This window comes from Sphaerulina musiva (assembly GCF_000320565.1).
Source record: "Sphaerulina musiva SO2202 unplaced genomic scaffold SEPMUscaffold_1, whole genome shotgun sequence".
Lineage (NCBI taxonomy): Eukaryota > Fungi > Ascomycota > Dothideomycetes > Mycosphaerellales > Mycosphaerellaceae > Sphaerulina > Sphaerulina musiva.
The window spans coordinates 127,198-145,895 of record NW_016017383.1 but is presented as its reverse complement, the minus strand read 5'-3'; the positions used below and the strand labels follow the sequence as shown (position 1 = coordinate 145,895).

Genomic DNA, 18,698 nt, shown 5'->3' with positions numbered 1-18,698 from the left:
TCGTCTAGGTACCTCCCTGCCTTGCATCCATGACCCATGCCGATAGTCCGATACCTTAACTAGTCTCTTCCCTACCCAAGCGCAAAACCAAAAAGTGCGAGTCAGCCGAAACTTCGAACCCCCACGCCTTTCTCACACACAACAAAAGAGTCAAGAGGGACGAGGTGGGATGCGGAAGGGATAGTGTTTACCAAACAAGGGTACAGTCACGAGAGGAGGGAGTCCGGCACTGTGGCGGAGCCGAAAGGAAACCGAGAAAAAAGGAGGAGGGGAAATCCGTGGACCGCATGTTGTGTTCGTCACGTTATGGGAGTTGCAGCTGGATAGGTACCTGTATGTAGTAGACTCTTCTACCTCCTAGTGATAACTGCGATACTACAACGCTTTTTACTACAGCTTAGTATATCGTACCTTGATAGTTTTTCAGAAAGCATGAACGCGATCTTGATAGGTACCTTACCGAGACTCTTGTCATCTCAGGTACATGTAAGTGATAGGTAAGTACAGGCAAGTATACCTAAATGTGCATGCAACCAAGAAGCGAGAAAGCGGATATGGAGAGGTTGTCGAAAGGTTAGTCACATACGGTAGGTAAGGTAAGTATACACAGCTCAGAAGTAGGCCGCTCTCCATACATGCACTCGTGCTGAATTATTTTCATCTTTCCATGCGCTTCCTGCAAAACTTGGGTATCATCAAACATCCCTCTGATATTTTTCATTCACAGCTTTTTGTCTCTCCTCTTTACAGTTACTTTTTTTCTTCTGTCACAGTTGCTGTGATACCATGACTTGCTTCCAAAAAAATTTGCTGAACATTGCTTGTTGTCCTCTCCGCAGGACGATCATCGCAGACATCGTTTCGGCTTTGTGAATGCATTATGCCGCACCAACGTCGACGGCCAAAACAAGAGGCCCGAAAGGCTCCTCTTGCCCTACCCTCAGGGCACCTTTCGAACCTAGGCTCAGTACATGCAGGAAGGCCTGAGCAGCTACGATGTGGCTGTTATCTCTTGGTGGCAGCAGGGTCTCGAAATCGACATTCTCGCCCTGGTTGCGGTCTTCTTGTTCATCAATGGCAGTCTGCACAAACTCGAGAAAGTTGGCGCTCTCGCCAGTGAGTGCAGTCTTCTGCCACTGAGTCTGGGCGGCAGTCTGAGTATCGACTTGCGCTGCCACACCGTACAGCGCAAACTCATCTTCATCGTTCAAACCAGTCATGTTGATATCTGATCCAGGAGCCAGCTGGAAATCGTCGAGCTCATCGCCAACGGCGCCGCGACCCACGAGTGGCGAAGCGGTGGTGAGACGACTGCCACGACGGCCGGTGATGTTGAGTAACGGACCTCCTCCAAAGGATGCTGAAGTTGGCTGGTTGACATCAGTCGGTCGACGAGAACCGTGACTTTGATTCCACGGTAACAAGCTTGACAGCTGGCGATCGTCAAGTGGTGTTGGGGCTTCTCGTCCGCGCTCGATGGTGTCATCATCAACCATGAGGAATTCGTCACTACCTGCAGTCTGCATCTCGAGCCTGCGGCCAATATCATGCGTTGGCGTGTTGCGCGAACGCTTCGCTTCACTGTCCTCTGAGCTTTCGGCCTCATCACGGGATCGTTTTGTGCCCCCGGTGAGGTTGACGCCTATGAAAGCGTTGAGGAGTGCCGCACCAGAAAACATGTCCAGCGGGCCAAGCATACCCTGTGCGAGAATGGTACCAGTGCCCAAGACCCAAAGCTCCGCGTTCCTCTTTGCAATTGCGGCCAGCTTTCTCTGTTGATGCTTGTGGTTTTCATCACGCATCCTATCCAGGTAGTTATGGTTCTGTTCGTTGAGCATCCTGTTCCCCATCGAAGTGGTGATGTCCATTTGGATCACCTTCTTAGCGACTTTGCGTGCCTGTTTCATGTTCGTTGCTGTGGCAGTCTCCGAGGTGGTCTCGTGTCGAGTCTGATCTTGAGCCTCTTGCGTGGGATCCTGACCGTGGTCGCTCGCGAGGTTATATGCATCGTCAGGTGGCATGAGATCCTCGTCCTGGCTGATCTGTGGGCTTGTGTCAGAAGTGAATCACGTTTGAGCAAACAAGGGGCTGTGAGGTTTGTCTACTAGGGGTCTCACCATTGGCTGATCAGCATGTTCGCTCTGAATCCGCTCGGCGTCTCTCGCTGGATCTGTCCGGTCAGCTCCCGTGGCTGGTCCGCGTGGTTGACGTACTGGGCCAGAGCTCATGACTGGCATGCCCAAGTCAAGACCGAGGTCGTCATCATCTAGCAGTCGCGCTGGGGTCTTTGCAGTTCCATGACCCGAATCGCCACGCACACCAAACAGATCCCGACCACCAACAGGACCGCCGCCGAATGAGTTGTTCGATGTGGGTATCATCAGTCCTCCGATGCTCTGCTGGGAGGCATTAGTAAGCGATCGGCTCCCATTCGGAGACTGGCTGAACTGCTGGGTCTCGGCCATGAGATTATTGTTGAGCATTTCGAGATCAGCCACCACAAAATCGAGGTCCGGAGCAAAGTTGGGATCGTCTTGGAGCATGAGCTCGTCGGCGCTGAGCGAAAGTCAGTTCAAACCGGCTCTACACGGCTCTCAAAGGTGCGCGTTCGAGGTGCTGCCGCACGCATCTGGCTTCCATTCAACCACCAAATATATCGCGGACCACTTACCGAGCCTTGTTCGCACCCTCTGGTCCTAACTCAGCTTGCTTGATGACCCGGGATATGGCACGCAAATTGTTCCGTGCAGCTTCAGCGTCTGCCAAGACGTAGCCGCACTGTTGCGCGTAGACTCGGGCGACACCGTAACTATCGTTTGTCAGTAGATCAGTCATCTGCTTGAATCGCATTGCCGCTCACAGCAGATTGGACTGCAATCGGAGAGCCATGGGCGCCTCGGGAGCCACGATTGTGTCGCATGCCTTTGCAACATCGACGTTGAGAATGGCTTTTCGCGTGACTTTCTTCAGCGAAGACTTCGCTCCCAGAGTCGCGACGAGCCAAACGGTGGCCACACCATACTTGCGTGAAGTGAGAACCTCATGTGAGTAGAACTAACGCACGCGTGTCAGCAGACGCGTCAAGTCGCGTAAACTTGACTTACCATTGCGGAGGCTGGGAGCTGTAATATTGATGAACGGTGCTGGTAGGGACGCGTGACCCGTCGGAAGAAAAGACGGAGCTGAGAAAGGTGATGGAGGCGCCGCGTGAGTGAGGATACCTAGGGACGGACAGGTAGGGTGCTTCCATTTGCACACTTGATGTGGAAGTGCTGAAAAGTGCGGCCGTTAAAAGTGGAACCGGAGTGTCGCGAGGAAGGCACGACCATCGCTTCAGCTACCTGATCCTCTACCGCCTCCACAGTACCGTGAGACGGTACATATATGGTATCTACAAGCAATGTCATTGTGAGCACCATTTTCTGTTCTGGCTGAGCACGCTGTAATCACTTGATCACTAGGTAAGGTGATCTGCTTGTGCTTTAACTTCGAGACAGTCATCCTAGGGAGTTCGGCTAGGAACACCAATCTCTGCATCCTCAAGCGTGCTCGTTACTATTTGTACTGCCATTGGCTTCCGGAGCTTTAGAGCCGTCGGCGAGATACCCAGCTGGCATAGCCACCTTTCCACCCGGGCTATCTTCCAGTCTCGCGGTCAAGATCTCTACGCCGTCTTCAGTTACAAGCAGGGTATGCTCGAACTGTGCTGTCTTCTTGCCATCAACTGTGACACTTGTCCAGTCATCCGGCCACGTCTTGTCCTTGTAGCTCCCAAGCGTGATCATGGGCTCGATGGTAAAGCACATGCCTGGTTTAGCTTCACCAATCGCCTTGTTCTTCGCGTAGTGTGGCACGTTGGGCGCAGTGTGGAACAGCTGATTGATGCCATGCCCACAGTATGTCTTAACGACTTGGCAGTTCCTGGTCTTTGCAATCTTCTCAATAGTATTACCATAGTCCCGGAAAAGTGCGCCAGGCTTGACGAGCGCAATTGAAGCGTCCAGACAGTCTCTCGCAGCCTCCACAACACGGACATTGTCTGGGTTCTGGAATGCCGAGTCTCCGATATAGTAGGTCTCGTTCAAGTCGCCATGGAAGCCTTCGTGATATAATGTCACATCGATGTTGAGAATGTCGCCGTCTTGCAAAGGTCGCTGATCTGGGATTCCGTGGCAGATAACCTCGTTCGGTGATGTGCAGACTGACTTCGGGAAATGGCAGTAGTTCAAAGGTGATGGGTAGGACTGTCAAGACTCAGCAATATCCCATAATTATAACATCCTGCGTGAGAAGGGAAGAACCTACATTGCGTTCCACGCAGGCGTCGTGGACGATTTTGTCGATGTGGTCGGTCGTCACGCCCGGCTTGGCTGCGCGTGCTGCGATGTCCAGAACTTCTCTTGCTAAGCGGCATACTTTACGCATCCCATCCTGCTCCTTCTTCGTGAGAATCTTGATCTTGTTGCGTCCAACGAAAACCTTGTCAATGTCAGTATGTACCGCCCATCTCTAGACATGTAGCTCTCCATACCTGTTCGCTCTTTGGTATGCCATTGTGAGCATAGTCCGGATGGGGTATTTTCGCCGGTATCGTTCGCTTCTCCGATAGAGGGTAGACGGGTCTCAAAGTGCCGGTGAATGCGTACGAAGGAAAGGGGTTGAAGTGACCATCTGCGTCTGGTAAGGACACAACCTTGGGTGTGAAAATATTGGAGAGCGTACTGTTTTGAGCCTTATGGAGCTTCTTGTGTTCTGCCTATTTTGAATGAGCCCACGCCAATGTCCAGCAACTGCAGCTTTCGGCCGTGCTTTCTGCAACGCTACAAGGACACCACTGACCTACCCAGTTCCTCTTGAAGCAATCTTGACTGCAGAAGAATGCGGTTTTGCCTAGCTTCTGGCACGTCGGACACTGGAGTGTCCCAGCGTCATTCTCGCAGTCGCTGCCCTCGCATTTGGCCGCCTTCTCCACGACTACCTCTTTGGCTGGCGCCTGGTCCATATCTGGAATTTACGTACTCAGATCGGTGGAGGAGCTCGGGGAGTGTTATGGCACGGTGTGCAATCGAGGGAAGATGACAGGAGTATTCGCAGTCGCGTGCGTGGTGATGGGCGAGTGTCGGGGAGCGCAAGGCCGGTGAGGTGCAAGCGACGATCAATGTGTCCTGAACAAAGCGTCGTCGCACTTTCTCGCCATGCGTGACAATCACAAATATGACATCGGATTCGCATGGTAGAAATTATGCATGGCCGCCTGAGGCAGAATATTCCGTACGCTAGACACGTTTGTGCACGGGCTGGGCTGAACGTTGCCGGTCACGCCCTCCATTAGTCCGCCCGCATTATTCAAGACAAGAAAAGCTTGCATGCCCGTCATCGGGAAGTTGCAGTCATAGACTGTTCGGTACTCATCGTCATCTTATAGACAATATATAACAGCCCAAAGGCACCGGGTCGGCAATGACAGCTTCGACCAAACTCATCCTAGCTGAAGGTACTGGATTCTTAGGTCATGGCCAAATCGGGCAATTTGAAGTGCGTGGTGATCGGCGCAGGCCCCGTGGGTGCACTGGCGGGCCTCTATGCTGCCAGACGAGGGTGGCAAGTGGAAGTGTATGATCTGAGGCCTGGTATGTGTCGCCGTGATCAGCTCGTGTTGCTCATATGTTGCTACCCGGACTGACAATTGGCAGATCTGCGAGATGCATCAACCACACCTCTCAACTTCACAAAAAGCATCAATCTGGCTCTGTCGGAGCGAGGCATCAATGCCTTACGGCAGTCCGATTCTCCCGAGCTTCTCGAGGCCATCATGAACGCGACCATACCCATGTACGGACGCATGATCCATGGCAAGGACTCCAGTGGCAGTTGGACTGAAGTTGCCCAACCCTACGATGTGAACGGGCGCGCCATCAATGCCGTAGATCGAGGTGATCTCAATACACGCTTGTTGGATGAACTCGAAGACATGCCCAACGTTAAGCTGCGTTTTGGGCACAAGATCACTGGGGTTGACTTTCGGCGACGATTGGCTTGGCTAGAACAGAAGGGCACCTCCAGACGACCGAGCGAGAACACTCGGTTCAGTGGACGACCTGGACGACCCGAGGAGATTGAGATCGACTTCGATCTGATTCTAGGCTGTGATGGTGCCCACAGCAGTGTGCGTTTTCACATGATGAAGTTCGTGCGGCTTGACTTCCAGCAAACTTATATCGATACGCTGTGGTGTGAGTTCCAGATACCTCCAGCAAAGGCAGGGAGTTGCAAGACCGCATCTGCAAAGGATGGGTTTCGCACAAGTCCAAACCACCTACATATATGGCCTGGCGCGGACAAAATGTTCATTGCGATACCCAGCATTGACAAGACCTTTACCTCGACCCTCTTCGCTCCGGCGGGCGACTTTGAGGCCCTCGAAGCAGAACCAGAGTCAGTTGAGCTCTACTTCAAGAAGCATTTCCCTGGTGCTGTTGATCTCATCGGACCAGAGTTGATGCGCGAGCAGTTCACGGAGAATCCACATTTGCCGCTAGTCAACATCAAGTGCTCACCACACTATTTCGAGGACTGTGGTGTAGTCCTAGGCGATGCGGCACATGCAATGGTCCCCTTCTACGGCCAGGGCATGAATGCGGGATTGGAAGATGTTCGCGTGCTGTTCTCACATCTGGACTCCAATCCTGCAACAAGGGAAGGCCGTGCTCGAGCACTGAAAGAGTACAATAGCGAACGCATTGCGGATGCACATGCAATCAATGACCTCTCCATGGCAAATTTTTACGACATGCGAGCGGGGACTACCTCGACCATCGTCCAATTGCGCAAGAAGATCGAAGAGTTCTTGTCGGACAAGCTTCCAAGCACCGGTTTCGCCACGCAGTACAGCAGAGTGAGCTTTAGTAATCAACGCTATTCCGAGGTGATCAAGGCCGTCAACAAACAGAAGAAGGTTCTCATTGAAGGCATGGCAGTCACGACGGTATTGCCCGTTCTCGGCCTTACCGCTTGGTTGACAATGCGTTGGTACCATGGAAAGTCTGATGTATTCGCTGGATTTAGATTGGTCGGCGAGACGATTCGTCACATGCTCGTGAAACAATAGATTTTGCTGCATACCGACTTTATGTCTTTTTATTCCTCAGCGTTCCGGCCGGCCAAGGCCGCAAAAATTCGATATCACTATGGTGTCTCCGTACAGAGCCGCACGTTCACAGTGCGGTATCCTGATGCACTCCTACACGCTGGGTGATAACGCTATACGCTCAGGACCGCGAGATGGGCTGCACTCCCAGCAAGTCGACAGCTCACGCCCTCGACAGGAGAACTGGAGACCGACATGCATTTGAGTCAGAAGAAGAAGAAGAAGCGGACCTATCAGAACTTGAGGTCCTGTCCCGCAAGCGCAAGACCTCTCTCGCCATACCTTTTCGTGCCAAAGGACCTTCTGTCGCTCAGAAAAGCCTCGAAGAGATCTTGCCAGCAGCGGACGACCAGATAAGCAAGCGGGGAAAGGACATCAGACCTGTGGGATGGGGTTTCTGGAAGACTAAAAAAGACAGGCAGGAATTCATACGTCAGTACAAAACCATGTTAGATGCTGCTCAGTGAGACCAGCGTTCGTCTCGATCAATCTATTGGCTTACTGACAGCATGTATTTATAACACACAGGCGCTGCGTTGATCGTTCTCTCCGGGAATGGCTTCCGTACCATCTCAGGCTATCGAGTCGAAATGTTCTTCCCTCGCTGCGGCATGGAGCTGCTGGCCTACCGCGCCGCCCTAGCAGTCATGGCCGACAGTGACGTGGTCATTTACAGCTTCATGGGCCGTCAGTTCGGAGTAGATCGAAAGTCTGCATTCCAAGAACTCATATTAGATGTGGAAGCAATGCTCGAACATCATCTCCACAATGGAAACACTCATATCAGTAGGCATGGAATTGGAGGTGGCCAGAGAGAACTAGAACAACAGTTGAGGAATCGCGCGATCCGAAGGGGCGTCGAGGAGATGATTGACCCTTCAGAAGCGGCACATGCTATGAACGGGCTTGTGGAGCCGTATTTGTTCAACCGAAACCACAATCATGGTGGGTTTGTGATGGGTGAAGTAGGGATTCCCGATGCTGCCGCAGCACCCAGTCCCCATCCGACGACAGGTGGTGCTGGAGCGGTTCCTTATGGTGACTGGATGCGACCTCATAATGCCGCAGCTCCACCTCAGAGGGCACGCCAAATGTGGCCCCGGTCTATGCCACTGGAACGTCAGACTCTGTCGAATATGGCCGGTTTGACGAGGAGGGAAAGCTACCCGAATCACGCTTCTGGAAACATCGAGGCAGGAAGCAGCTTTGGTGCACACGCGCACGACAGAACCCATTCCATGCCCGCGTCGCGCTCGGGGCCCAGCAATACTATGCCTGCTGCACCTCCTCTGGCCTCGTTGTCGGACGCATCAACGGGCTACATGTACCTTTCCACTCCCGCTTCTGACGTCCGACAGGATGCGACGTCAGCTTCTTCGGGACCTTCTCAATCCGCTGCACTACACCAGCTCTTCCAATCCGGACCTATCCCCGCCATGCCAGACGTGCCGAACCACGCTTTGGGTGAAGTCTCTGATAGCACCAGTATCTCGCCGCTGGAAAGTGCTCGATCGCCTCTTGTTGCTTCCGCCACTAATGTTCCCATGGTCGAGGAGCCTCAGCCTGTGACGAAGACAAGCGGTTCCACAGGGAAGGCCAGGACCAAGAATCAGCTCTCCAATGATAAGGGAAAGAGGAGCATGATTCGCAACATGAGGGCGAGGCCGAGCACTCAGATGCAATACTTTGGTTTAGACAAGTTGGAAGAGGATGCGGAGAATTCGGAAGAGGGGAAGTTGTTCGCATAGTCGGTGGAAATGTGCAGAAGTGCAGCAAGGCGCGGATACACTGATGAGGACCTAGACGCGAGTGCTAGAACGCGCTCGTGGAATATGACGGGGGGAAAGGGAGGTCGGGTCTGAGTACATGAAGCGATTAAAGTCCTTACTGGTGGCGAGTGCTCCGCATATACACGTGGCTTGGGAAATGTCCAGACCAACCTGAATCTTCGCAAACGTTCCCGAGTGTAGGAGCAAGAAACATGTTCACTGCCAGCAAGCCGCAGTGTGCAGACTAGGTACAAACCGGTTTGACGTTGAGGTATCACCAGTGCGTCCTCGCCTCTGATTGTATAGATAATAGTAGACCCTGATGTCGTATATGCTCAAGAACAGTGACATGCCGCGTCAATGCAGACTACCCCTGCATGCAGTTGTCCTATACCATACCAAGACATGGACACGTAGGTACCTTCCTGACCTACTAGGTACCAACCTATCAACCTACCTATGTACTATACCATACATGTACCTAGGGAGGTAGGTACATGTAGCTTCAAAGAGCCTCTAATGGCGATGATACGAAGGCCTGAGATCAGGTATGGGGGCGGTGAGCAGCGAGCGGCAGGGGCGGCTCGTTGCCTTCCTTTCCTCGAGGGCGACTGCCTCCTAGCCTCCTACTGCTTCCTTCGTATGAGAAGAGCAGGAGAGCAGGAGCCCCTCCAGCGTCCCCTGCAGCTGCCATGGACGTGCATGATGCGAGTGGAGCGACACGGTCACAAATGGGCAGGTGCTGCTGGACGTCGAGGAAGGAGTGGAGCGGAGCGGAGCGGAGCGGAGGGGAGAGGGAGACGGGGGGAGGGGAGTGGAGTGCAGTGGAGTGAGGTGGTGCGGTGTAGTCACTGTGGTGCAGGTGCAAGTGCAAAGGTGTTGGTGTTGGCACACAGGCAGGCACAGGCAGGTAAATTGATGGAGCTCTCTTTCCCGCCCTTCGCCCTTTATTCAGGAATTTCGCGGCAACAATGAACACCTGCCCCCAGCGCCAGCTGCCTTTGACTTTCCTTCCTCTCCCACCAGCTCAGCCAGCCAACCAACCATCACTTCACCACTCTTCCTCACACAACACCTCACACTCCAATGAGAACAGCAACATAGCTCCGCCTTGTCTCGTCCCACCGCTTCCTCCACCCACCGCCACCACTACTCCCACCACTCCCGCCGCCACCACCACCTCCTTCACCACCACTCCCCCTCCCACTCCCACCACCTCCACTACCACCACCACCACCACTCCCCCTCTCTCCCGCCGTCCTCCGCTCTCCCCGGTCCCTTTCACGCTCGAAACTGCCCAGAGCTAAGCTCCTTGTACGAAAGGCCCCCAGACCCCTCCCCACTTCTTGCACCCTGCTGCTGGGGAGCTTCGAATTTGTACTGACGCGCTACTGCTTTGCGCGAAACAGCTCCTCTCCGACCGCGCGCCCTCCACCTTTCACGTTGCTCCTAGCTTCGACGCCTATCTCTCGTCCCCCAGACCCTCTACCAAGGTCCTACTTCGGCTCCCAAAGTAGCCACCCATCCGCCCAGCCCCTCCACTTTCTGCATCAAGAACATGTCGGCAGACGAGCAGAACTCACCTCATATGGACTCTGGTGTCGACGCCATTACCGATAGACTAGGTGCCAGCAACCTCCAAGACGATTCACCGCGAACCGATGACGAATATGCTCAATCACAGCTCACCCTGCGAGCCATTGTGACGTCCAAGGAAGCCGGTGTGATTATTGGCAAGGCAGGTCAGAATGTGGCAGACCTACGGGACAAGACTGGCGTGCGCGCTGGAGTGAGCAAAGTCGTGCCGGGCGTGCATGACCGCGTCCTGACTGTCACTGGCATTCTCAATGGCATCGCCGACGCCTATGGACTCGTGGCAGACTGCCTGGTCAAGGGTGCACCACAGATGGGTATTGGGGGATCAGTAGCCGCGGCGCCTAACACTCACCGTAAGATCAATCCGCCACCACACCTCTCCCTCCACGACCCGCAGCTAACAAGGCCTAGCTATTCGTCTCCTCATCTCACACAACCAGATGGGTACGATCATTGGCCGACAGGGACTGAAGATCAAGCAGATTCAAGATGCAAGCGGTGTACGCATGGTTGCACAAAAAGAGATGCTTCCACAATCAACCGAACGCATTGTCGAGGTGCAAGGTACGCCAGACGGCATTCAAAAGGCTGTGTGGGAAATTGGCAAGTGCTTGGTAGACGATGAGCAGCGCGGATATGGCACCGTACTCTACAGTCCTTCTGTTCGTGTCGGAGGAGGTGCACCTGCTGCACCTCTCAATGGCACTGGTGAATCACGCGGATACAATGCACCACGGAGCTACAACAGAACTGGAAATGGTGCCGACTTCACGAGCGGTGCTCCTGCATCTTACCCACCTCGCCGCAATGGCGCATCCGAAGGCGGCGGCGGCGGCAGCGGCCCTCCGCCACGTGTGGAAGAGGGTGAGGACATTCAGACGCAGAACATCAGCATCCCTGCCGACATGGTTGGTTGCATCATTGGTCGTGGAGGCAGCAAGATCAGCGAGATCCGAAAGAGCTCCGGAGCACGCATTTCCATTGCCAAGGCACCTCACGATGATACTGGCGAGCGCATGTTCACCATCACTGGCGGTCCACAAGCCAATGAGAAGGCCTTGTATCTCTTGTACGAGAACCTGGAGCAAGAAAAGATGCGTCGAAGCCAAATCCCGGAGGCTGCAGCATAGGGTGCTGATCCGTACTGCCAGAGAGGAGGAGGTGTGAGCGTGGGATCGCCGTCTGCACAGATTCCGCCATCGCTGCTGGGTCACTGAACGATAGCCTCCATCACTGCTCCCGATATGCCTATCTTCCAAGAGTGGCATGCAGCCTCCCAAACGTTGACCAGCGTTTGGACACGATTATGTCTTTTTTTTTCACGGGTAATGACCATGACGACCTTTACGCTTCGACGACATACGACCTCGAATGCCTAATGAAGTCTCCTGGTGGCCTCTCTACTACAACTACAACAACAACACAATAACCGCGACTTACATCAACACCCACAATTCACCACTATTCGATCATACCCAAGCCACCTCGATACAATCAAAATGATACTGGTAATGCTGCTCATCTAGGAAGGGGTATGGGCGGCGCGCCCTCAGTCTGTTTGTTTTTTTCATGGCGTAGCAAGTCGCTGCATTTTGCAAAAAAGGGGGCGCAGCCTTGGATCTGCTTATGCATAGCGCTGATACCACTTCCGATATGTAGCAATAGGCAGTGAAATGAGAAGGAGCAGTTGCATACTCTTTCGTAGCCTCTTGTGGTGATGATTGCTTTGGGTCTGTATTGTTCATGGCAGATGATGTATCAAGCCACCACAGCTCCACGTTAAAATCAGGTACCTAGCTAGGTAGTACCCTTGATGTCGCGATGCCAGTCCTCTGGCACCCCTCAACCCCCCAAAAACCTGCATCTTCAGCAGAGCGGTTCCAACGCCTGCCGTCCCATACGCGGCCCCAATTCCAATTCCATCCCAAACCTTCCCGTTCCATGTGACCTCGTGTCTCGAGGAAGTACCAACAGCGCCGTGCCCAGTGTATTCCCTCCCGAAAATTAAAGAATCATGCCTCCCCTTTCTCACTCAATGTCGCTCTCGCTCTCTCCCAGGAGTTTATTTGATGCATCAATCAATCCATCAATCAATTCACCTGACACAACAGTTCCTGTTCCAGAATGTATTTTCCCTCTTTGTATTTTTCCGTCGATTCATATGCTCGATCATACTTCCACCCGACAATCTCTTTGCACTGTCGACAGTAAATGTCGCGTACCACGTGTCTGCCTGTCGTCATGTTACGTTCTCCCGCTTCGCCTTGTTGGATGTTTACGACGCTGTTGAAGAGATAGGCTTTCCCGTGTTGGCCGCGGAAGTTCTGTTTTTGGTGTTCAGAGAAGAGGGTGTTAGTTATTGGGGGAGGGTGTGTGTATGGGTGTGTGTGGAGAGGATAATGGGGGAAGAGGAAAAGAGCTGCAGAGGACGTACGCGAGATATGATTTCATCGTGGTCTGCGAGGTGGGTTTTGCAGTTTTTGCAGCCGTAGATTCTTTTGGCGGACAGGTAGACGTTGTAGGCGAGGCCCATGTTATTGGGAGTGCTGTCTCGGGGACAGCTACTTGGCCAGGGCCTAGCCGACTGTCTGTCCGCCTTGATTCTCTGCTCTACTCTTTCGTGTTACGCCTGCTGCGGTGGGATCTCAACTCGGTCCTGGGAGTAGCAGTTGTTGCTCGCTGTCTTCGTTCGTTTGGGGACTAGGAGAAGACTAAAGACGTGGAGGGCGGGGAGGCGGTCGGTGTTTATGGTATAAGGTGGGGTCCGATCAGATCAGATCGTATCAGGTCAGATGATGCCTCCTGGAACAGGCAGAAACGCGAGTGCTTTGGGTGAGACGTGGCAGCGATGCCGTGGACTGCTTCGCACAGTCCTCAGGCGTGGATATCGACTTGGCAGGAAGCGTGGTTGCAGCTGTAGTGGTGATGGTGGTGGTGGTGGTGGTGGTTGTGGTGCAACAGCGGTGTTCGTTGTTTCGGTACGAGGTTGGAGAGCTTGACAGATGATGGCACGTCATGCAGCTGCCCGCTCTGTCTCGGACCCGGGACCCCAGTTTTCTCGTCACATGCTTCTGTTCGGAATACATCGGCTGACGGCTCCTCCATTCACTTTCACAGATAACACATATTAGGTATACAGACTTTGTGCTCTGCGACAAATGCAATGGCAGGCTCAACGCATCCATGGACGAATACTCTCCGGATACTCCCTGGAAGCTCTGTACCTATCACTATTCAATGACTGAGAGTGTGGGAATGTCAACGGAACTGGCTACCACGGTATTATTTCGGGTGCTTAACCACGGACTCCCTTCTGCAAACCGCTTGAACAGCTTGCACGGTATGTCTGAGGATCCATCTTGATGGTCAGAAACGTCTTCCAGTGTGCATATTCCAGGGGTACTTGTTGTCTCCGAGGGCATCCGTTCCGTCAACCAGCGTTGTCGAATCAGCTGGATATATGGCTACGGCCGCTACGGGAATACCTAGTCGCCTCGCAGCAGGAGGGCAATCAGAACGCTTGCCACGCGCAGCGCCCAGGGGATAGGCCTCCGCAACTTCTAACAGCAGTGATGTGGGGCGTCGGGACAAGAAGCACACCCACAACCCTCTCTAGCTCGACCGTCGCGAGAGAGCCGATGGTCTCTCAAGTGGGCAACATCACCGTGTATGGATACGGATTCTCTCGAGGTTCTCAAACATGCCCTCCATACCTGCTTCTCTGGAGCAGAAAACTCGATTTCTCCTGGGTGCGTGGGTCTTTGCGATGGGCGCTCGACTTGTTGGCATGGAAAGCGGTCTTCCCTAATCCAGCTCGTCGTCGTTGCTAGCGGATGGCTTGTCCGCCTTCTCCTCGTCTGCTTCTTCAGTCTCGATAGGCTTGCCTTCACTGTCTACAGGCAGTAATTTGAAAATGACAACGAAGAGTGGTTCGTCCGTGGCTCGATTCTTCATCACGTATCTAAGCGAGTGTGAGCTTTGTCCGCACGTTAGTTGTCTCCCCCGCAAAAAGCAAGAACGCATACACAAAGGCAGTGCGAGGAGAACTCACCGGAGTGGTTGCCCATCCCAGTGGCTGATGATGGGAATAGTAATGCCGGGAATCATGTAGAAACCTGGGAGCTTCAGAGCAAAGTCTGACAATAAAGTCAGCAAAGTTGTCTTGTCCCGCTAAGTATGTGATTCATCGCTGACACACATACCGTTGAAGTCCAGGTAGGGATTGAAGAAGTCGTTTGAGTATTCTCTTCCCTTCTCAAAAGTGAAGTCCTTCAGATTGGACTCTGTCAAGAAGTGTTTCTGTCTTGCTGGTCCCGCTTCTGGCAACCCGAGAGTATCTCGTATTTCCTGTCCATCTCCATCCGCACCTTCCATAAACACCAATGTCTCCTCGTTTGCGCGAACCTCTTCAACCTTCTCTTGCTCCCTATCGTCCTTGGGCCCCACCCTCAGCACGTTCATCGAGCTGAGCAGAGGACTGTAGAGGTATGGCTCATCCGCATATACATCGCCGTAAAGCCCTGGGTCGATATACCAAGTCGCTATCTTGAAGGCTTGACTGAAGCCCGGTGGTAGCTTATCTTTGATGGGGTGGTCGAAGTCATTGCCAAAGACGACATCGTGGCCGTTGAGGTCTTTCTTTGGGGTGAACGTGAAGGCGATCGAGTACAGGTCGTTCTTATGCTTTTCGTGCTCGAAGTATGGCGACGTCTTTGGTGAGTTTTCAGGCAGACCGCGATAGTTTTGGATGCGGACCCTGAGGTCTACCGTGACATGTTCGTTGGAGATCTGGACCGATTTTTCCGAGTTGACAGCGATGGGCTTCTGGTCTTTGTAGTCGGGACCCGCAGTAACTTGGAGGATGTACTTGTCGGCCATGCTGCTATGGGCTTGCCCGGGAAACACAGACGAGTTTGGTAGTGTCACGATGTGCCTATACCAAGAAGTGATGGGAGAGGATCTGGATGTTCACATGGACAAGTATGATGTAGGTAGGTAGGTAAGTGGTAGATACATGTATGCAAGGATGTTGTCTTCAAACGCGCATCTGAAAATCTGCCTTCTGTACGTCACTCACTTCAAGCCCCGCGTGGCGACGTCAAGGTACATGTACATAATTTATACATGTACCAGGTACCTTATCTGCCCACATCCTGCGGAAACCTTGAGAGACAGAGTTACCCGAATTTCAGTTAATGTTGACATATTGCTCAATGATACATAGACAGGAGCTACATGTACCTGACCGAGACCATCGCTCGCTATTCTAACGCCTTGCTCTCTCAAATGCCGCGCGCACGCTTACCGCGAAATCATGCAATCCATGCCAAATCAACGCACATTTCAATCAGAGGACAAGTCGGCCGGGCTCTTTCTCCAGCACGAGCTTCAATCGCTCCAGATACTCCGTCGCCCTCGACTCTTCGCCGTCCTTGGCAACTACAGAGAAGATGTTGTCGCTGGTAGATATGCCCGCAGGGACAGAAGCAGGAGGGACCGGGGCATGCTTCTTCGCTTTCGGTGCCAGTAAATCAATAATGTCGGGCTTCTTAGTCGGCTTACTCCTCAACAATGAGGGTGTACTCAGCCCAGTGATCTGCGGGAAGTAGGCACCATTCTTCGACGAAACCACCTGATCAAGGCCAAGAATGGAGTTGAATAGCTCGTCCGCGGTAGGCTTGCGTCGCTTGTCGAGTGGTAGATCTGCGTTGGCGAGCTCAGACGCTCTGGCAATGAACGTGGAGAGAGGGAGGTGAATGTCCAATGTGTCCTTGACTCTCTTCTGCGTTGCAATCACTTGAGATAGCGAGATGGGAATGGCGATTTCCGTTTCTGCCGGCAGTTCTGGCACAGGCTTCTCTGCAGGCTTCGTGTCAGGCTTCGCTTCCACTTTCTTTGCAAGCTGGATATTGCTCAGGTCCAAATGAGCAAGCTTCGCTAGCCTTTTCGAAGCCTCTGCTGGATAGTCCTTGTTGATCTTTCCGAGATATGCGAGAACGTCTCCCTTCAGCAGGCGTCCAGCCGGTCCCGTGGCTGTAATTTTGTCTGCGTCCTGGGCCGAAAGACCGTTCTGGTGCAGCAGAGTCTCGACTGATGGGTACAACGGAAATTTCCTGGTCGCAGGACCGCCCCTTTGCTTTCCTTCCTGACCTGCTCTTTGTGTTGCTACTGGCGCATCTTTCTCCTCCTTCTTCTCGGGCTCCTGGGATTTCGTCTCTTGAGCCGGCATTGGCTTATCCTCTTTCGCCTGCTTCTGTTGTGTAGCACCTTCTTCAGCTGGCACTTCCAGGGAGCTGATATCGTCCCCAGCATCTGCAGTAACCGCTATCCGATCTCCGACCTTGATACCCTTGCTGCCCTCGGTCTTGATGATCTTGAACAGGATCCCATCATCTTGTGCCTCAACGTCCATAGTCGCCTTGTCCGTCTCGATTTCCAGGATGACATCTCCCGCCACGAACGAGTCTCCCTCCTTGAGATTCCATTTGGAGATATTGCCTTCCGTCATGGTAGGTGATAGCGCGGGCATCGTATAGTTCTGCGCAGCTGCTCCACGCTGAGAGACATGGAATCCTCTTCTCGCTGCGTTGCGGGAGGCGCATCTGGTCGCCATGCGGGCGGACAGCCGCGCAGTGTTCGTGAATCCGGACATGTTGCTTCAAGTTCTCGGTATAGCCCTGCACTTGGAGTGCCTCCGAGGACTTGTTGGTCGGGTCACTTTTCAGCGATCACCAGAAAGATGTTTGACGCGATATGTCGCAGGTGGGAGGAGAGGGCATGGGCAGTAGAGTACTGTAGTAGGTGGTGAGCTTGAGGTGAGCTGTGTAGAACAGCTATTATGTGACTATCGGCGGATTATTGTTGAGAAACGGACCTCCGAGACCCATTCGGCCCGGTTGACTTGGGACTAGATCTAATTCGATTCTGCGCGTATCCAGGTAGAATTCTGTACTACCTGACCACCATATACAGGCACCTAGTCCTCACCATTATCATCACAATGACCGCCAATTTACGGCTACTCTTCAAGCTACCGCCAGCGATACGCCAACAGCTCCTCGTTCCACAGCCACTCCTCGGCGGAGCTAGAACCACATGTTGTGGCTGTCCCGTGAGCAGTTATGGCCTCGTTAATGGCCCATCATCAAGGCCTTTGAGCATCTCAGCCCATCTTTTCAAACAAGGCGGAAAGCAGAAGGGCATCTACAAGAATGCGCTACCTCAAGTACCCAAGTCTCAAGCTCGAGATCTACCGAAACCACAAGCAGCAGCAACACCACCACCACCACCACCACCTGCCGCACCGGCTTTTCCTTCATCAAATGCACCTGTCAGGCCACCTCCACCCTCACCAAAGGCCTCAGCATACTCCCACATCCCGAATCCACTCTCTCCGCCACCAGATTGGCTCTCGGCCAAATTTCCACGTCAAGATGTAATCCTCCTTTACGTTGCACCCAGCCATACCGCATTCACCATCGCTTCGTATGCGATCGGATTCTTCTTCATATACGGCGCGGTCAGTTATGCACAGTTGTTCCTCAAAGATGCTCCCGAAGACTCCAAAAGGCCCAAGCTCCCCTACTATGTCAAGTTGATGGGGGCGTGGTCTACCGTCTTGATTGCAGCTTTTGGTACGGTGTTTATTTTGGCGCCGACAAAGTTGATCAAGTCTATCACTGCTGTGCGGCAACGACCACAAGAACAGCTCAAGATGACGGCAGCCACTGCGAGACAGGCCGCATGGTATTCCACTCCAATGCCTTGGAAATTGAGAATCGAAGTCAAACGGGCTGTGCCGTTTGCGAAAAGCGCTCTCTTGTATTTGAAAGATCCGCAGCAGGTTTTGCTGGACCGAAGTGTTCCCCTGGCGTCGCAGAATGTTGCGCTTACTTCGTACAACATCGGAGACTCGAAGTGGTTCACGGAGAAGTATGCTCTCACGGGTACGCTGGAACACAAGGAAGGGGGTGTCTTTTCCGGTGCGACCCGAAGTATGGTGAACATTTGGCCGGGAATCAAGAGAGAGGTGAAGCGCATGTTTATGCGAGATCAAATGGCGTACATGCGGATCGAGGGAAGTGGGAACTTTAAGCTGGATCTTCAGAATAGTCATATGCTGGATGGAGGTAAGATACTGGACAGAATGGTAGGCACGGATGAGGACGCGCGGCCTGGAATCAAAA

The 18,698-nt window shown here is 53.2% G+C and overlaps 8 protein-coding genes across 8 annotated transcripts; 3 read left to right on the top strand and 5 right to left on the bottom strand.

Annotated features, from left to right (window-relative positions):
- Positions 1-710: 710 nt before the first annotated feature.
- On the bottom strand, positions 711-3,163 carry SEPMUDRAFT_55333 (Rad21_Rec8_N-domain-containing protein). The gene is made up of 5 exons (XM_016909355.1): positions 3,105-3,163; positions 2,861-3,054; positions 2,672-2,809; positions 2,118-2,556; positions 711-2,042 (listed from the first exon to the last, which is right to left on the bottom strand). Exons 1-5 carry the CDS (start codon positions 3,105-3,107, stop codon positions 879-881), a joined length of 1,938 nt encoding a protein of 645 aa, XP_016764352.1. The 5' UTR covers positions 3,108-3,163; the 3' UTR covers positions 711-878.
- Positions 3,164-3,223: 60 nt separating this feature from the next.
- On the bottom strand, positions 3,224-5,186 carry SEPMUDRAFT_145537 (methionine aminopeptidase). The gene is made up of 5 exons (XM_016903114.1): positions 4,844-5,186; positions 4,723-4,756; positions 4,532-4,671; positions 4,306-4,479; positions 3,224-4,244 (listed from the first exon to the last, which is right to left on the bottom strand). The coding sequence occupies exons 1-5, from the start codon at positions 5,000-5,002 to the stop codon at positions 3,540-3,542; spliced, it is 1,212 nt and encodes a 403-aa protein (XP_016764351.1). The 5' UTR covers positions 5,003-5,186; the 3' UTR covers positions 3,224-3,539.
- A 301-nt stretch (positions 5,187-5,487) lies between these two features.
- On the top strand, positions 5,488-8,946 carry SEPMUDRAFT_121812 (uncharacterized protein). The gene is made up of 3 exons (XM_016901732.1): positions 5,488-5,630; positions 5,694-7,579; positions 7,676-8,946. Exons 2-3 carry the CDS (start codon positions 7,282-7,284, stop codon positions 8,893-8,895), a joined length of 1,518 nt encoding a protein of 505 aa, XP_016764350.1. The 5' UTR covers positions 5,488-5,630; positions 5,694-7,281; the 3' UTR covers positions 8,896-8,946.
- A 1,232-nt stretch (positions 8,947-10,178) lies between these two features.
- Positions 10,179-15,503, bottom strand: SEPMUDRAFT_75152 (DUF1769-domain-containing protein). Its single transcript, XM_016910099.1, has 6 exons — positions 14,715-15,503; positions 14,564-14,648; positions 12,947-14,488; positions 10,924-12,836; positions 10,326-10,865; positions 10,179-10,230 (listed from the first exon to the last, which is right to left on the bottom strand). The coding sequence occupies exons 1-3, from the start codon at positions 15,388-15,390 to the stop codon at positions 14,317-14,319; spliced, it is 933 nt and encodes a 310-aa protein (XP_016764347.1). The 5' UTR covers positions 15,391-15,503; the 3' UTR covers positions 10,179-10,230; positions 10,326-10,865; positions 10,924-12,836; positions 12,947-14,316.
- Positions 10,475-11,642, top strand: SEPMUDRAFT_36138 (KH domain RNA-binding protein; the record flags this gene model as incomplete). The annotated part of the gene is made up of 2 exons (XM_016908629.1): positions 10,475-10,865; positions 10,924-11,642. The coding sequence occupies 2 exons, from the start codon at positions 10,475-10,477 to the stop codon at positions 11,640-11,642; spliced, it is 1,110 nt and encodes a 369-aa protein (XP_016764349.1).
- Positions 12,603-13,045, bottom strand: SEPMUDRAFT_137035 (yippee-like protein; the record flags this gene model as incomplete). Its single annotated transcript, XM_016902823.1, has 2 exons — positions 12,603-12,836; positions 12,947-13,045. The coding sequence occupies 2 exons, from the start codon at positions 13,043-13,045 to the stop codon at positions 12,603-12,605; spliced, it is 333 nt and encodes a 110-aa protein (XP_016764348.1).
- On the bottom strand, positions 15,489-17,323 carry SEPMUDRAFT_145535 (uncharacterized protein). Its single transcript, XM_016903113.1, has one exon. The coding sequence runs from the start codon at positions 17,162-17,164 to the stop codon at positions 15,860-15,862; it is 1,305 nt and encodes a 434-aa protein (XP_016764346.1). The 5' UTR covers positions 17,165-17,323; the 3' UTR covers positions 15,489-15,859.
- A 612-nt stretch (positions 17,324-17,935) lies between these two features.
- Positions 17,936-18,694, top strand: SEPMUDRAFT_22114 (uncharacterized protein; the record flags this gene model as incomplete). Its single annotated transcript, XM_016908348.1, has 1 exon — positions 17,936-18,694. A coding segment is annotated over one exon (759 nt), but the record flags the coding sequence as incomplete, so codon positions are not given.
- Between the last annotated feature and the right edge of the window lie 4 nt (positions 18,695-18,698).

What these genes read in the sequence shown, in the direction of transcription:
- SEPMUDRAFT_55333 (XM_016909355.1), bottom strand. An exon ending in CGATTGCAGTCCAATCTGCT is followed by an intron (nt 2,810 to 2,860) that starts GTGAGCGGCAAT and finishes GACAAACGATAG; the next exon opens with TTACGGTGTCGCCCGAGTCT. An exon ending in GAGGGTGCGAACAAGGCTCG is followed by an intron (nt 2,557 to 2,671) that starts GTAAGTGGTCCG and finishes ACTTTCGCTCAG; the next exon opens with CGCCGACGAGCTCATGCTCC.
- SEPMUDRAFT_145537 (XM_016903114.1), bottom strand. Translation starts at nt 5,002, where the DNA reads ATGGACCAGGCGCCAGCCAAAGAGGTAGTCGTGGAGAAGGCGGCCAAA. An exon ending in ATTGCTTCAAGAGGAACTGG is followed by an intron (nt 4,757 to 4,843) that starts GTAGGTCAGTGG and finishes CATTCAAAATAG; the next exon opens with GCAGAACACAAGAAGCTCCA. An exon ending in GCTCCATAAGGCTCAAAACA is followed by an intron (nt 4,672 to 4,722) that starts GTACGCTCTCCA and finishes TACCAGACGCAG; the next exon opens with ATGGTCACTTCAACCCCTTT.
- SEPMUDRAFT_121812 (XM_016901732.1), top strand. Translation starts at nt 7,282, where the DNA reads ATGGGCTGCACTCCCAGCAAGTCGACAGCTCACGCCCTCGACAGGAGA. An exon ending in AGACAGGCAGGAATTCATAC is followed by an intron (nt 7,580 to 7,675) that starts GTCAGTACAAAA and finishes TATAACACACAG; the next exon opens with GCGCTGCGTTGATCGTTCTC.
- SEPMUDRAFT_75152 (XM_016910099.1), bottom strand. Translation starts at nt 15,390, where the DNA reads ATGGCCGACAAGTACATCCTCCAAGTTACTGCGGGTCCCGACTACAAA. An exon ending in TCCCTACCTGGACTTCAACG is followed by an intron (nt 14,649 to 14,714) that starts GTATGTGTGTCA and finishes CTTTATTGTCAG; the next exon opens with ACTTTGCTCTGAAGCTCCCA. An exon ending in TGGGATGGGCAACCACTCCG is followed by an intron (nt 14,489 to 14,563) that starts GTGAGTTCTCCT and finishes GTGCGGACAAAG; the next exon opens with CTCACACTCGCTTAGATACG.
- SEPMUDRAFT_145535 (XM_016903113.1), bottom strand. Translation starts at nt 17,164, where the DNA reads ATGTCCGGATTCACGAACACTGCGCGGCTGTCCGCCCGCATGGCGACC.